The sequence below is a fragment of the Electrona antarctica genome (genome assembly GCF_951216825.1).
Source record: "Electrona antarctica genome assembly, chromosome: 18".
Lineage (NCBI taxonomy): Eukaryota > Metazoa > Chordata > Actinopteri > Myctophiformes > Myctophidae > Electrona > Electrona antarctica.
Window position 1 is genome coordinate 17,410,836 of NC_136799.1, and position 16,971 is coordinate 17,427,806.

Here is a 16,971-nt window from a genome sequence, read left to right on the forward strand (position 1 = left end):
CTGAAGGTTAGGTAGGTAATACCTCAAGAAATGTTTCCAGAAGTGATCCGCCAGTATTTGACTATGTCTCCATCTTTTCCTTCCCAACATGTCTGACTCATCATATTGAACTTGCGGTAATGACACATCTCGCCTCCCCATGAGGAGGATGTTGGGTGTCACAGGGTCGGGATCAGCTACATCCGATGAGGTATAACCTAAAGGTTTGGAGTTCAGAATCCCTTCCACCTCAACCAGAACTGTACGCAGAACCTCTTCTGACACTGTTTGAGCACCCAATGTTACTTGCAAGGCCTGCTTGAGAGATCGGATTTCCCTCTCCCAACAACCTCCGAAATGAGGTGCGCTGGGCGGATTGAATACAATTTTAATTTGCTGCTTGGCTAACTGTGCCTTAATTTCAGGTTGAAGGGTCATAAATGTTTCCTCCAGCTCACGCACCCCTCCTTTAAAGTTCGTTCCTTGATCGGACAATATTTCGAATGGTTTTCCTCGACGCGCAATGAAACGTCTTAATGCCATCAGATAAGAATCCGTGTCCAGACTGCAGAGAAGATCAATGTGGACTGCACGAGTCGTCATGCATTTGAAGATGATCCCCCAGCGTCGTTCCCTCCTGCGTCCTACTTTAACGAAGTATGGCCCGAAACAATCTACTCCTGTAGAGTAAAATGCTGGTTTGTGGATACGTAATCTTGCAGGAGGTAAATCAGCCATCCTGGGGATGTTTGGAGTCCCTCGCCAAGTGCGACACCCAGTACAACCTCGCTGATATCGTTTAACGGCCTCTCTTCCTCTCAGTATCCAATACTTTCGTCTGATTTCAGCAAACACTCGCTCTGGTCCTGCATGACGCAGTTTCTCGTCGTAGTCCTTGATAATCAACTTGGTAATCGCATGCTTGGGGTCAAGTACGATGGGATGTATCGCGTCTGGGTCCAAAAGTTCACTATGGCGAAGTCGTCCCCCTACCCGAATGAGCTGGGTAGTACTGTCGAACTCCGGACAGAGCGTGATTAGTTTGCTATTCTTAGCTAATGCCTTTCCCGAAACCAGTTGGGTAGTCTCACTGGCGAAACAGTCATCCTGGATCTGCTTAACCAGGGCCAACTCAGCTTTCTGATACTCGTCGGCTGTAGGCTCGGGGGAGGGTGACCCAACTTGTTGCGTCACAGTATCCTTAACAAGATCCGCCAAGGTAGTATAGGATGACTTGGTTTGGCTGTACGGTAGGAGATACCTCGGAAGATACAGCCACCCCTATAAAATAGCTCAAGGCTGTATTGCTGATTACTTAGGCTAGGACCCCCGCAGTGGTGTCCGGTTAGAACTTAAACCAGGATGCTTGGACTTCTGCCTTCTCCCTGAAGCCGACCCTCTATATATTCTCCGACCAGGCTTGTCACGATGACTAAGCCAGTTAGATCTATCCATATATGGTTCTATCCATATATGGTTCTACCATATCTATCGATCAGCACTAGGTCGGCTCGGGCCCAAATATAGGGATTGTCATACTAAACATGTCGTATATCATATAGCCCAACGTCCTAGTCAGAGTCTTCGTTACAGCCACCCCAGATTTCACGTTGAAATCTATACCGCATCCAGAAGACTCAGACAATTGTCCTTTCTTTCGGCTAGGTTCTAACAGGCCAGGCCTGGTAGTTATCCAGCAAGGGAGGCTCTCGAAGATGTTAATCTCTCTCCATTAGTCTGCTGACGATCTGTGTATGCTCACAATCCAAGCTATTTGGCGATCAATGCTCCCTCAATATTATTGACTTGGTTTGGCTGTACGGCAGGAGATACCTCGGAAGATACAGCCACCCCGTGCAAAACTTGAAGATCTCTCATGATTCTGATACGCAACTCTTCAGGTTGACCCCTCAATCCGACCTGCTTGGCAACTGTGTGTAACAAAATGGTTCGCCCCGAACCATCATCCAGAACTGCATATACTTCCATTACTTTGCCACAATTGCAAATTAGAACTTTGCACACCTTTAACATGACATTTCTCCCTTTAGGCGGTGGATAGCCCACATGCAAGGACTCTCCTGCTATAGTCAAGATTGCTGGCTGCGGTAATTCCTCTTGTAAATCCTGTCCCGTCTCGATCTTAGGTGTCCTAGGGTTCCGCAAAGGTTCATCTGCTCTCCGGTTCAACCGGGTCCGGCTCCTATTAATACTGTGAAGAGCCAGAGGGTGCCTTCCACCACATTTCACTCCTAGTCTGTAGTTTACAGTTTCTTGCCTGCATGACGACGTCCATTGCTGATAACACAGCTTCATCTGTCATATCAAATCTCGTTTCGCCATTAAACTCAGTCGTTTGAACCTGCCGCATACCCCAAGATGGTGTGTGCCGCTATTACAGTACTGACATACGGCTTCTTGCCGTCTTGCTGGTTACTTGGTGTACGATCGGCAGAATTGGGTGCTACTACCGTACCATGCATGATGACTGTTCGTCTCCGGTTATGCTCATGGTCATTTCTGCAAGAGTGACCGTCCAGCCTCCTTGCTGGACTACTTCGGTCCCTATGAACCTGGACTTCTGGTCTGTCAGCTTGCACTTTCATCTCGATATCCTATCGGTGAACGAAGCCTCTGCCGTCCGACTGCTCCAACATCTATGGGAGGGTTGATATAGCTCCGATGCCCTTGCATCATCATGCTGTCCAGACAATGCTCTCATGATATCCACTAGAAGCTCTAGGTGAAAGCCTTCGTTACACGATGACACATGAAGCTCTAGGTGAAAGCCTTCGTTAAGCTCTAGGTGAAAGCCTTCGTTACATTCATTGCAAATTAGAACTTTGCACACCTTTAACATGACATTTCTCCCTTTAGGCGGTGGATAGCCCACATGCAAGGACTCTCCTGCTATAGTCAAGATTGCTGGCTGCGGTAATTCCTCTTGTAAATCCTGTCCCGTCTCGATCTTAGGTGTCCTAGGGTTCCGCAAAGGTTCATCTGCTCTCCGGTTCAACCGGGTCCGGCTCCTATTAATACTGTGAAGAGCCAGAGGGTGCCTTCCACCACATTTCACTCCTAGTCTGTAGTTTACAGTTTCTTGCCTGCATGACGACGTCCATTGCTGATAACACAGCTTCATCTGTCATATCAAATCTCGTTTCGCCATTAAACTCAGTCGTTTGAACCTGCCGCATACCCCAAGATGGTGTGTGCCGTTATTACAGTACTGACTTACGGCTTCTTGCCGTCTTGCTGGTTACTTGGTGTACGATCGGCAGAATTGGGTGCTACTACCGTACCATGCATGATGACTGTTCGTCTCCGGTTATGCTCATGGTCATTTCTGCAAGAGTGACCGTCCAGCCTCCTTGCTGGACTACTTCGGTCCCTATGAACCTGGACTTCTGGTCTGTCAGCTTGCACTTTCATCTCGATATCCTATCAGTGAACGAAGCCTCTGCCGTCCTCCGACTGCTCCAACATCTATGGGAGGGTTGATATAGCTCCGATGCCCTTGCATCATCATGCTGTCCAGACAATGCTCTCATGATATCCACCAGAAGCTCTAGGTGAAAGCCTTCGTTACACGATGACACATGAAGCTCTAGGTGAAAGCCTTCGTTCATTGCCACCCCCAGATTTCCCATGGAAATCTGTACCATATCAAGAAGGCTTGAACAGTAGACCCCTCAGGCCACCCCAATACGAGCATACTGAGGCTTGAACAGCAAACGTCAGCCATTCAAGCCACCCCATTGAGGGCGTCCAAGCTTCGCGCTTTCTTCCTTTGATGTTACGGTGGGTCATAAAAACCTCAAGATCAAATCACATGCCACCCATGAAGGGCGTTCCCTGTCAATGGTTGCTCTCTCTCCTGTACATCACCAGTGCTCTGCACATCACCAGTGCTCTCTCTTTCCTGCACATCACCAGTGCTCTGCACATCACCAGTGCTCTCTCTTACCTGCACATCACCAGTGCTCTCTCTTTCCTGCACATCACCAGTGCTCTCTGACTCTAAGGGCCGGGGAGGTCTCACGGCTCCGAGATTCTGGCATCCAGATTCTGGTAACTGGGTGGGTCTCACAGCTTCGAGACGCTGCTGCTCACCTATGGAGCAGCCAGGACCGACAGAGCGTTCATGCTCTGACGGCGACAACTGGGTGGGTCTCACAGCTTCGAGACGCTGCTGCTCACCTAAGGAGCAGCCAGGACCGCCAGAGCGTGGCTCTATTGGCAACAGAGTGGATCTCACAGCTTCGAGACGCTGCTGCTCACCTAAGGAGCAGCCAGGACTGCCAGAGCGTTCATGCTCTGGCGGCAACAGAGTGGATCTCACAACTTTGAGATACTGCTGCTCACCTGCGGAGCAGCCAGGACTGCCAGAGTGTTCAGACTCTGGCAGCAACTGGGTTACCATCTGGTTAGAATCTTGCCACTGAGTCAGGGGTTGGCTACTCAAGGTATATGGGTTGTAAAGCCAGATACCTTGGTTCGTATGTGTCTGGAAGACTTCAGCATCCCGTTACTGCGGTAAGCCCTAATCCGTACTCAAGAAGGACCATACAGAATAGCTCAAGGCTGTATTGCTGATTACTTAGCTTAGGACCCCCGCAGTGGTGTCCGGTTAGAACTTAAACCAGGATGCTTTGACTTCTGCCTTCTCCCTGAAGCCGACCCTGTATATATTCTCCGACCAGGCTTGTCACGATGACTAAGCCAGTTAGATCTATCCATATATGGTTCTATCCATATATGGTTCTACCATATCTATCGATATCAGCACTAGGTCGGCTCGGGCCCAAATATAGGGATTGTCATACTAAACATGTCATATATCATATAGCCCAACGTCCTAGTCAGAGTCTTCGTTACAGGTATCCTATAGGTTCAATGTACAGATTGTCATTATGATATAGTATATTGTTTTTGAGGGGCGCTAGCCCCTCCTATGTTCAGCTTTGAGTGTTTGTGTATACACAAACATTGAAGACAACTTATTGTCGCTCTGGATAAGAACGTCTGCTAAATGCCTAAATTGTAATTGACCTTATTTCCCAGCCCTATAGGTCAGACTGAGATAATCCATTTGAACCACTTCCCCTTTTCTCCGGCCATCAACATCTGTCTACATTACCCTTCCCCGGGTCTGTGGTATAGCTCCAGCCCATTCCCTGAGTGTGTTTGGTTGAGTGTTGGAGATGGCAGGATTGGCGGTGGCAGGATGTTTGGAGATTGTTTGATGGAGCTACAGTACCCTCCGTAGAAGGATGTTCCATCCATGTACAAACAACAATGCTCTTCAGAACTTATTCTGAAGAGCATTGTTGTTTGTACATGGATGGAGTTGGGCGGTTAGAAGTTACTTTACAGCAGTCTTTCCAGATGTGGCTATTTCTGAAGCATGGTAATCACTCGGCTGACAGTACAGTTACTCAATGTGGGATGTGTATTTGTGTGTGAGTTGGTCCCTGGGCTATTTGTGTCATGTACTGTAAAGTACACAGTTCATTTAACTCTGACACTCTTGACACACTCTAAATCCTGATTAATACCTTGATGTACGACAGTGTTGTGTTCCGAAAATAGCCGATTTACAAGCTCACATGTCGAGGACAAAAAGGTTCTTCAGTTCATTTTCAGTGGCGACATTTTGAGGGTGCTCAAGTGAAAAAAGGGCACCTTGTGCAGCGCGTGGAACCGCCGGCTGCCTTAATTGTGTGTGAAATGTATTGATATAATAATATATTAAAGGCTTTTAATCCAGAATGGATCGATGTACACTGATGTACACTGTACAAAACAAAAATAAAATTTAAAGTTAAAAAATAACTTTCAAAAGGGCACATTGCTGTCCACTGAGGGCAAAAGGGCAGGTGCTCTAGCACTACCTACAGTAGTGTCTATCTGTGTCTATCCCAGTGTTGATTGTCAGTGGTGTTCATCTTTGTCTAGTTATCCCTTGTCTATAAGTATGCCCTTGTGTTTTCAGCTCTTTGTTCGTTCGTAAATTGTAAGTCAGTGGTTTTTTGCTCCTTGTGATTTTCCATGTTCCTAGTGTTTTCCCTTGCTCCTAGTTTTTCCTTGTTTCCTCGTGTTCCAGTGTATGTTCCTGATCTCCTGTTTTTGGATAATAAACCCCCCTTGTATTCGACCTGCCTGTCCACTGCCTTTGTCTGCGCTTGGGTCCAACACCTGCCTGTCCTGAACCGTGACAATTTTAGTCACCTAGTTATGGCACCATTTGCAAAATGCTATATAGGAAAGCATCAAAGGAGGTTCCCCTATGAGCCAAATAAAAAAAAGTTGTGCAATTTGTTTTTAAGAGTCCATAACAAATATAATAAATGAATTAACTTATATCTATCCTTTGTAATGGGAGCCTGTCCTAAAAGTATGCCAGAAGACTTTACAGTGCACTAGGATAACTGTTCTGCACTGCTTTTCATGGAAAGCATCAACGTGTACTGTGCCGGGTGCGCCCTATGCTGTAAGATCTCCAAAGATTTAATCTGAAATAGGAATTAAAGCCCCAAAGCTTAACTCATTCACCATGACAGACACGCAGAGGTCTCCTATGGGAACTGATGGGGTTGATTGACTTACGTTTATCCTTTCAAGCTACGTTGGCATTTATGAATTTCAAATATTGGCTGATTTCACGGCTCCCCTGCAAACCCTGAGACTGTAACCTTACGTCACGCTCGGCTGTCTGTCTCTCCCTGTCGAATTGAAGCAGAATTCACTGCAGGTCAAAGAATAAACCCATTGAGAAAGAAGTTGATGAAATTCCAGGAAAGAACGTTTTGCAGAGTGGGCTGCAGCACCCATGGGAAAGAGCTTTTTAAAATGATGTTTCAGCTTTATTGGACAGTATTACAGTAAAGGATGGCAGCATAAATAGCAGGGGACATACAGCAGTCATGCTGCGTTACTGGCAAAGAGGTGCACGTCTATAATAATTATAATAATTTACTCCTTTGGGTTAGGGTTAAGGTTTACCCATCCCAACTGTTACGAGCAGTGGATGCTATTAATACACAGGGGAGCAGTTAGGGGTTAAGTGTCTTGCTCAGGGACACATAAACCATGGTGGGATTTGGGGGGGGGGGGACACGGCCCTCTACCCGTTCAGCTATGCCCTCCCCATAGTTATATAGGCCCGCCCCCATGTCATCGATTCGAAGGGGCCATCTGTAACATGTGTCAAACATAGCATCTCTGTTGTGTCCTTATTGATGTTTTTATGTTGTGATTAGGATGTGTGTCTTTATTTCACTGTAAAATGTTGTTAAATGTTGATTGTGTGTGAGTCTGGGGTCAATTTATAGACCATGGAAGTACCTCCATGTATTTTTGAGGGGCGATAGCCCCTCCTATGTTCATCTTTTGGTGTGTGTAACCCAAATTATGTCCTAACAAAAACATTAAATGCCTTTGACAATGAATGGACAATTTTGAGTGTTTGTGTAAACATAAACATTGAAGACAAAAGTGATGACGCAAATTGTGATTGGCCAGAATGAGATGATGTATGATGATGTACGATGATAAGAGCGCCCCTCACTTCACAAAGTTCACACGGGTGTGAACTTTGACCCTGATGAACAGTTGACCCTGATGAAGGCCCATGCAGGCCGAAACGCGTTGGTCGTGTTTTTAAACCCTTGTTTTTAATATTTAAACTAATCAATGAAATAAAGGATTTTTCTACTTCTACTGGACAGAGCTGCCTTGGACCCTCTTTTAAAGATCGCCACCTTATACTTCCACAGTGACATTGACTCAAGGTATAGAACTTTTTAAGAACTCTTGTGGTTCACACGGGTGTGACTTCTTTTTAAATATATAAAAATATATTATGTCTACATTAAAAGTTGCCTTGTGGGTGGACCATGGACTACACAAATGTAACATGCTCATATAAACAACAAACGTAGCATGCCCATATGGAAACTATTTTATTCTATATGCAGACACTTCTATAAATCTTCACAGCCTGAACATCTCCATGTCAACAAACTAACACATGCTATATACAGGCATACAGACGACATGAGGGACCTCCGTATTGACCTAAAGGGACAGACAGATGTCCATATTGGCATGAAAGCAACACAGACAGACAGACAGACAGACAGGGATTACAGAGATCGCCATATAAGGGCATAAAAGGGCCACAGACAGACAGACAGACAGTCTGTGTACTCAATCTGACGATGAGTACAATGTGTGTTGCACCGGGTGGGGCATGCATTAATGCCATTTCCATCCGTCAGCCATTTCCATATTTGGGAATGGCTGACGTTAGCAGCAGTCAGTTCTTAAACCCCTGTAGACTGACCGCCCCTTGACTTGTTCTGGATCCACCATGGCCTCGATTTCGGATCCGTGCTCTCTCTCCTCTCTCGCTAAATGCGTCACGAAGCATCTGAATCTTACCTATCATGTGGATTTTGACAGTCATATCATCAAAGGGAAAGTAGCGCTTACCATTGAAGTCCTGGAGGATCATTTCTCGTCTTTCACCCTAGACACCAGAGATTTGAAGATCTTCAGCGTGACAGCAAATGGACAGGAAGCCAAGTTCACTATGGGACCAAAGCACCGCTTCAAGGGGACCCCTCTGGAGATTACGATACCCTTTGACCTCTCCAGGGGACAGCATGCAATCATGGAGGTATGCTATGAAACTTCTCCGAATTCATCTGCGCTGCAGTGGCTCAGTCCTGAACAGACCGCTGGGAGGAAGAGCCCTTACCTCTTCAGCCAATGCCAGCCTCACCATTGCAGGAGCATGGTCCCATGCCAGGACAGCCCCTCTGTGAAGCACACCTACTATGCTCAGATCTCTGTCCCCAATGAGTTGGTGGCAGTGATGAGTGCCTTGCGAGAAGGACAGGAGCCTGACCCACAGGGCAGCAGCCGGATCATCTACCGTTTCAGACAGCCAGTACCCATGCCCTCTTATCTCATTGCCATTGCGGTGGGAGCTCTGGAGAGCAGAGAGATTGGGCCGAGGTCTCGTGTGTGGTCCGAGAAGGAGCTTGTAGACAAGGCAGCTTTTGAGTTCTCTGAGACGGAGACCATGTTGAAGACGGCGGAGGACTTGGCAGGACCATATGTGTGGGGCCACTATGACATCCTTGTGCTGCCACCATCTTTCCCTTATGGGGGTATGGAGAACCCCTGCCTCACCTTCGCCACACCCACCCTGCTGGCAGGAGACAGGTCCTTGTCAAATGTCATTGCCCACGAGATCTCCCACAGCTGGACTGGTAACCTGGTAACAAATAAGACCTGGGAACACTTCTGGTTAAATGAGGGACACACAGTTTATTTGGAGAGGATGATTGGCAGGTGTATGGTAAGTGAGCAATTCAGACAATTTAAAGCCATGGGAGGCTGGAAAGACCTGCAGGATTCAGTTAATACCTTCGGGGCCAACAACCCTCTGACCAATCTAGTACCTAGCCTGCATGAAGTGGACCCTGAAGATGCCTTCTCATCTGTACCCTATGAGAAGGGCTTTGCTCTGCTCTACCATCTGGAACAGCTCATGGGTGGCCCAGAGGTGTTCATGGGTTTTGTCAAGTCCTACATCCAACTGTTTTCCCACAGCAGCGTCACTACAGAGGAATGGAAGAACTACCTGTTTACTTACTTCAAAGACAAGGCTGACATTCTCAACAAGGTGGACTGGAATGCTTGGATCCACACTCCTGGGATGCCCCCTGTCCAACCACAATACGACACCACACTCGCTGATGCCTGCATTGCACTGTGTCAGAGATGGGTGCAGGCCAAAGAGGGAGACCTTGGGGGTTTCAAAGAAGCGGACCTGAGGACCTTCTCTTCCCACCAGCTCATCGAGTTCCTGTCTCTCCTTCTACAAGAGGAGCCCCTCCCACTGAGCAATGTGCAGAAGATGCAGGAGGTGTACAAACTCAACGCCTACATGAATGCAGAGATCCGTTTCAGGTGGCTGCGACTGTGTGTGAGGTCCAAGTGGGACGACATGGTTCCAATGGCACTGAAGATGGCGACAGATCAAGGGAGGATGAAGTTCACGCGTCCTCTCTTCAGAGACGTGTATAACTTTGACACGTACCGTGATGAGGCTGTGCGTGTTTTCTTGGCTCACCGCTCAGCCATGCACTGTGTGACAGCGGGGCTGGTAGCCAAAGACTTGAAGCTGGATTCCAACCAGAGCACTGTTTTGTAAACCAGCTCCTTTGTGGTACCAGTGTTTTTCACAGACGACAACTAAGCTATGATGACAAAAAAAAAAGTTATTTTATGCTTGGTTGTGTGCAGGTGTCATGTTCCGAGAATTGCCAATCTACAAGCTTGTAGATTAGCTATTTTCGGCAGTCAGCTAAATATAAGTTAGGCATACGATGCAATTATGCCCCGCCAAAATTAATTTTAGTGTACTAAATCAACTCAGTTGACTAAAATCTTATGATATTTAGTCAACTAAAACTCTGACTAAAACTAAAACATTTCAGATGACTAAAACATGACAACTACATTTAATTTATGCAGCACCAACAATCATTATGCACTAATTTCTCACTATACAGTAATAACTAATAGCTTTCTCGACCTTGCAAGAGAATGTCTGGGGAATGGACGTATTTTATGTGTGTATTTGTGTGAGTGAAAGATATCAAAATAACAGTAGTGGGTCGCACACACCAAGACAGTTCAAAAGATTTATTTCATTTTTGAACAGGGACAAACGTTTCGGCTTTCCAGGCTTCATCAGTGATGAAGGCTGGATAGCCGAAACGTTTTGACGGGTAGCGCACCTACAGTCAGAGCGCGGTGGTCACATGAAGAGTAATTTATTGTGAGTGAAAGATAACACATAGCTTACTGTATGTAGAATCTTAGCACAGAAGAGAACTTTGTGTATTACTATGGTGCTGATACCCTGGCTGTGTGACCCAAACATATAATAAAAGCAGTTCTATCAAAGTGGCTGAATGATGAAATAATTATGCCACACCAGTAAAGCAGAGGCTAGAAAAAAAGGGGGCAAGGAAATGGTGGACATGTCACACAGTAATGCATGTGTCCCTGGGGGGATAATACAGTTAAACTAACCTAACCAATTAACTACTGGTAAACTAGCCACTGTGATTCTCCCACGCATGGGACACCTGTACGACATGAATTGTTCGGTCATTTCTGGTTTTATTGTATCCAGTGTAGAATGACAGGAAAGGGAGGCTAGAGTGAATAGATGAGTTACAATACAATTCATGACACATATTTGTAACCGTTTGACTATATTCCAGGCATTTCCACTTTTATTGTCAAGTTAAGTAGAGAGTGAAGAATGGCAGGAAAGAGAGACGAGGGCTTGTCCCACAGTCAGGTGATGAGTCGGACTGAATCCCATGACGTGGTGAGGACAGCTGTGCTGGCGGTGTGGAATGAACAGTAGCTGGCTGGTTGAACTACCAGGACCACATGTGAAATACCACTACGAGACATTTCTGATTCATGGTGAAGAATGACGTTTAGGACATGTTTAGAGAGAAGAAGGGTGACTTGTGAGTGACTCACACCATGAGTCAAACTCTTTGTTTTTCTTTCTATTTTTCGAAGGCTATATCAGATTTGTCAATATTTGGTCATTCACAAGACATTTTTTACAGTACTGTAAGAAAAGAAAGAAATCTGCACATCATTTTCTGCTCCCATATATTTCTTTATACTGTACATTAAGACTTTTCGGCCTCCTCTACCACTATTTACAGTACTGCCACTTGTATGCCAAAACTTCACCACCCATAAGGATGCAGTTTTTTATGGAATTTGGGCTTGTATTAGATTAGACTACACAGGAAGGAATAACGGGGAAGGGTGTGACGTGTAAGTCAGATTCCACATGTATGCACCATGTGGCATGGTGCACTAACTGTCTGAGACACCAGGACATGTATCCTATACACATGGGAGAGATGTTCTCTTTCCAACACCTCCCCCCACCCACTCCCACCATGCACGCATACGCATACACACATACTACTATCCTCCCCTCCATATTCCATCCTCCTGTACGCCCCCTCAGCTATAGTTCTCATACTGTCCATAGTGTGTGAGAGAAAGAGACCTCCCAGATGTCTCATTAGCTATATCATTAGGGAGACAGCTGGAGGGGGGAGCAGGCAGCTGACAGGGGCCGCAGGGGCAGGATTAGCTGTGACTTTCAGTGGGGCAGCGGGGAGGAGAGGGGCAGGGGAGACGGGCTGGGGCAGGGGAGACGGGCTGGGGCAGTCCAGGGCCGCAGCAGATATCTGGGCCTCATGTACAGCTTGCCAGGGTTAGCTATGGCATCCTGCAGCGCAAACATGGGATCATCTGTGCCATCCATCACCCCCATCCATCTTACACACATCTACGCACACACACACACGCACACATGAACTCACGTATGCATACATATGTATAGGACATATAGACAGACGCAGTCACATACTGTACATACATACAGTAAACATGCACGCAGACACGCACGCGCGCGCACACACACACACACACACACACACACACACACACACACACACACACACACACACACACACACAGAGACACAGACACAGACACACATGCAATCACATTCTGAACACTCACGCATGCAAGACGCCACCCCCCACCCCCTCCCATTGCATTCTGGGTCCCCAAGAACAGAACAGAACAGAATCTACCCTCTTGTGTATATTCAGAACGGTGGGGAATATAAGCCTGGCATTCATTACAGCTGGGGGATGCTGGGTAAACAGAACCAATGAAAGCAGGTTTAGAGAAGTCATGAAGGACAAATTAGACAGTTAAAAGTATGTATGCGGGTGATAAATGAACAGGCAGAGTAAATATTTGCACCGGTAGCGTGGAGCACTCAACCTCTCTCTCACACAGAAGCCTCAATACTTCATTCTCTTATAAATGTGGGCTGCGTTGAGTCATGGATCACTCAGTAGACTCGAGTCGGGAGTAAATCGTATGAGTTAGCCTCAGCGGTGGAATGATTGTGACACAGAGCTTGCAGGGGCATCATTTATGCTTTGCACACTGTAACATCCTCAGTGTTCATAAATCAAAGAGTACAAATGCATTTGTACTCTGTCAGAGTTACAAATGGACAAATAAAACTCTTTTTTTGCCATCTCTCTTAATAGGTGTTACTATTCAATGAAGCAGATATGCATTGATAACTTTCAAACCTGAATAGGTGGTTTATCATTTTACACCAATACATTCTTTACACTCAGCACTGCTTCTGACTCACTGTCTCAACACTGCATGGCTCTTATTATTTCCATTGTACTGGAGTGAACTTGAGTAAATCCCAATACAGAACTATGGGATGAGCAAGGGAATGCGATAACATTATGACCAAGAGGAGCAGGGGTGGGGTGGTGGTTAGGGTTTGGGGTTTTGGGGTGGGGGGTTTTACATTCTTGGGGTATTGCATTTTGCCGCACTTATGCTCCTTCAACAATGTCGTGCCTCATCGGGGGCCACGGTCCACAGTGACCGCAGGGCAGGCCAGGATGACAGCTGCCAGGGCCAAAGACAACGGAGTCCATTTTCCCTTGGAGGCGAATCCATGCGAAAATTCCTGGAATGGCCGTGATTGTAATGTGCGACTATAAGGTTACATAATGAGGGCACTTCATAAACATAATCTCCACTTCCTTTTCTCTTCCTCTTTCCCTCGATTTCACCTTCTCATCTTTGCTCGCCCCTCTCGTTGGCTCATGTACATGTGTTTTTCAGACATGTCATCAGGTTTGTGGGGTCTGATTTCATGTTTCTCATGGGCTTGTTTTGTATGATTTCTTTTTTTATTATTATTCTTGGCAGGCCTCCTTCTTAAGAAGTCTCTTTCCAATATTGATGCGTGATTAAATAACGTTGATGTTTGTTGATTTTGTTGTTTTGCTTTGTGGTACATCTGAAACCAACAACATTTTGAGACAGAGACGATTGTCGTGCCACAGGACACAGAACAATAGTCTGCTTTTCTCCCACAACAATTGTTTAGGCCTATCTGTTTCCTCAACAAACACGCTGGAACCGTGTTGATGTGTCGAAGTTTGTTTGCGGTGGGCTACACTCTGTCGTCCTCCTGCTCCCCCTCCCTCTCTTCCTCCCTCTCTTTGTCTCTGAGAGGACTTGGAGTGGGTGTTGTATGAAAAGGCCTTTTTAAAAGGACTTCAGGGACCTACACTACTCTCCAACAGCTGCCCAGCTGTGGCCCTTGTCGACCCCTAAACACCACTGCACTGCCACCCCTCCAACCTCACCCCCACCCAGCCTCAGGCCTCAGCACCCGGCCGCCACCCCCAACTGCCCCTCACCCCCCACCCCTTACCCCAAGCCTCAGCAGTCAGCATCACAGCAGAGTTGCACACAGCAGTGCCAGAAGCTTACTGTAACGTTGCTCCCCGTAATGAAAGAAGCTTTTTTCTTCTTATCTGTCAGAGGTGTGTGTGTGTGTGTGTGTGTGTGTGTGTGTGTGTGTGTGTGTGTGTGTGTGTGTGTGTGTGTGTGTGTGTGTGTGTGTGTGTGTGTGTGTGTGTGTGTGTGTGTGTGTGTGTGTGTGTGTGTGTGTGTGTGTGTGTGTGTGTGTGTGTGTGTGTGTGTGTGTGTGTGTGTGTGTGTGTGTGTGCGTGCGTGCGCGCGTTGCATACCGGCAGACATACTGGTAAAATTAAAAGATAATGAACAAATAATGAAATAATCCCTAATTCACGCTGTATGCAAATGTGATATTATTGAGCTCAGCATGAGTAAAAAAAAACACATTATTATCGCCTTCAGACAAACCTTCCCGCCTTTCACTTTGAGCACAATCTGTCACTCTCTCTCTCTCTCCCTCTCAACTGCTCTCTCTCTCCCTCCTTATTCAGGGAAGTCTCTCTTTCCCTTTCTCACCCTTACTACTTGGGGTGAGTCTCACTCACTCTCCCTGCCCTCATTCCCGGGGCAGTGACGGTAGATGAAAGGCAGAGAGTGAGCATGAAAGGCGGCATGTTGGCAGTCAAGTCGACCTCTGGGCGCGCCTCCTCTGTTCAGCTCTCTCCCCTTTTTCACCTGAACACCCCCCCCCCCCCCCCCCTTTCTTCTCTCACTGCCTGAACTGTTCTCCTCTCTTCCATGCACCTTATCTGAAAATAGCCAAGCTTGTAGAATGCCTATTTTTGGTGCGGGACTCACCAAAATAATTCTTACAAAGGATTATTAGTCTTACCAATTAGTTTCTTCTTATTTGCTCTACAGCACCATATATTCTCTATAGTCTCTATACCATAGTCTCTATACCATCTCTATACCACCTCTGACAAGCTGGGGAAACATATGACCATACAGTTGGGTGCCACCGATATTGTCCCTTATCATTTGACCCATTTAGGCCTGACCTCAAAACTTTTAAAAATCCTTCTAAATCCTGAAAAAATCCTTCTAAATTTTCACGATTTTTCAAAAATAGCAGACCTACAAGCTCGTAGCGCGCCACTCGGTGGCGCGCTATGAGCTTGTAGATCTGCTATTTTTCAATAGCTAAATTATAACATAATGTTTAAAACACCAAAAGGGGTTCCCGCCCAAAATGGGTTAACTGTCCTTTTGCGCAGATCACGCAAACCTCAGCAAAAAGAAAGGGACAATATCGATGGCCTCCAACTGTACGTGCATGTGCATCCCATATATTTCCTTTTAATTCAATGGAAAGTTTCCAAATGTAGTGATCTCTAGCAAAAGCTCTCAGACATGCACGTACAGTATGCCTCAGCAGTGTTTATTGTGTAAGCGTATGGCTTTTTAAACAAAGAGTATAATAATAGTATATTTATACTAGATTACAATTTTACTATGCACACACTCCGAATGTCCGAAGAAAGGGCTGTCTGAAAGGTCTGTTACCCACACATGGACATTTGCCTTATATGCTTCGCTGTGGTAGACGAGATTAAATAAATACCCAGTCAACCAGAACAAGACAATGAAACAGAGCCATCATTATATATTCCTTATTATATTAAACATAATATGCTGTTATATAATGGACCTGTTTTTCAACAGATCCGACCACCCACCCCCTGTGCGCTCCACGGGGCAGCCTGGGCCCCCACTTACCAGCACCAGTGCTCCTTCCCTCCACCACCCAGCCCCCTACCCTACCCCAGGACTCCAGGAGACATGAGTAGCTTGTCCCCCACCCCTCCTCTTGGATCCCAGCCTTAGGGGGTTAGACAGCCAGAGAAAACGTAACTGTACGTGCTACAGTAATGTACAGTGACAATGTTTTTTTAATCCCAAAAACATTGTGTGTGAGCAGGAGGACCACATTGAGTCAATCCTTGATTTTACATATAGCACAAGAACCAACCCTAAACCCTAGAATGCTAACCTTAACCTCACAAAAAACTATGCCTAAACAACCCTAAACCTAACCATACACCTAAACGTTGAAAAAACAGTAGTTGCAATAGTTTTTTAGGGGCGGACCAGAAAGGTTGATGTAAAATGTACAATGCAGTGACAGAGCAGACCACCATCCCCACCTGGCTTCCCTCCCACGAACACGGCTAATTGTGTTTGTTGTGACGCCCCAGCCAAGCCAGATGCACTGTGGAGGATTCCAACTCCACGCACAAGCTCTAGACCTGCTGCACCACCCGGATGCAAGCCTGTGCTTTTATCAACACAGCAGCAACCTCTTGAAAAATAAATGCAGATTAATTTTTAAGAGAGAGAGAGAGCGGTAGTGAAAAAAGAGCCAGAGACAACAGGATGAGTTCAGTTCAACATCTCATACCACAAAGCACCTGTCAGACAGACCCGCCGGTTGCTAAGCAACACTTTCTCTCTCATTCCCTCCCTCCTCTACTTCTCCTTCCTTGCCCACTCCCCTTCTATTCTTTTTTTCTTCTTTTCACACATGCCCCTGAAAAACTAACCTGGTAT

General features: G+C 46.3%; 1 protein-coding gene across 1 annotated transcript; it reads left to right on the top strand.

Annotated features, from left to right (window-relative positions):
• Window positions 1-8,348: 8,348 nt before the first annotated feature.
• On the top strand, window positions 8,349-10,207 carry lta4h (leukotriene A4 hydrolase; the record flags this gene model as incomplete). Its single annotated transcript, XM_079527792.1, has 1 exon — window positions 8,349-10,207. The coding sequence occupies exon 1, from the start codon at window positions 8,354-8,356 to the stop codon at window positions 10,205-10,207; it is 1,854 nt and encodes a 617-aa protein (XP_079383918.1). The 5' UTR covers window positions 8,349-8,353.
• Window positions 10,208-16,971: the final 6,764 nt, after the last annotated feature.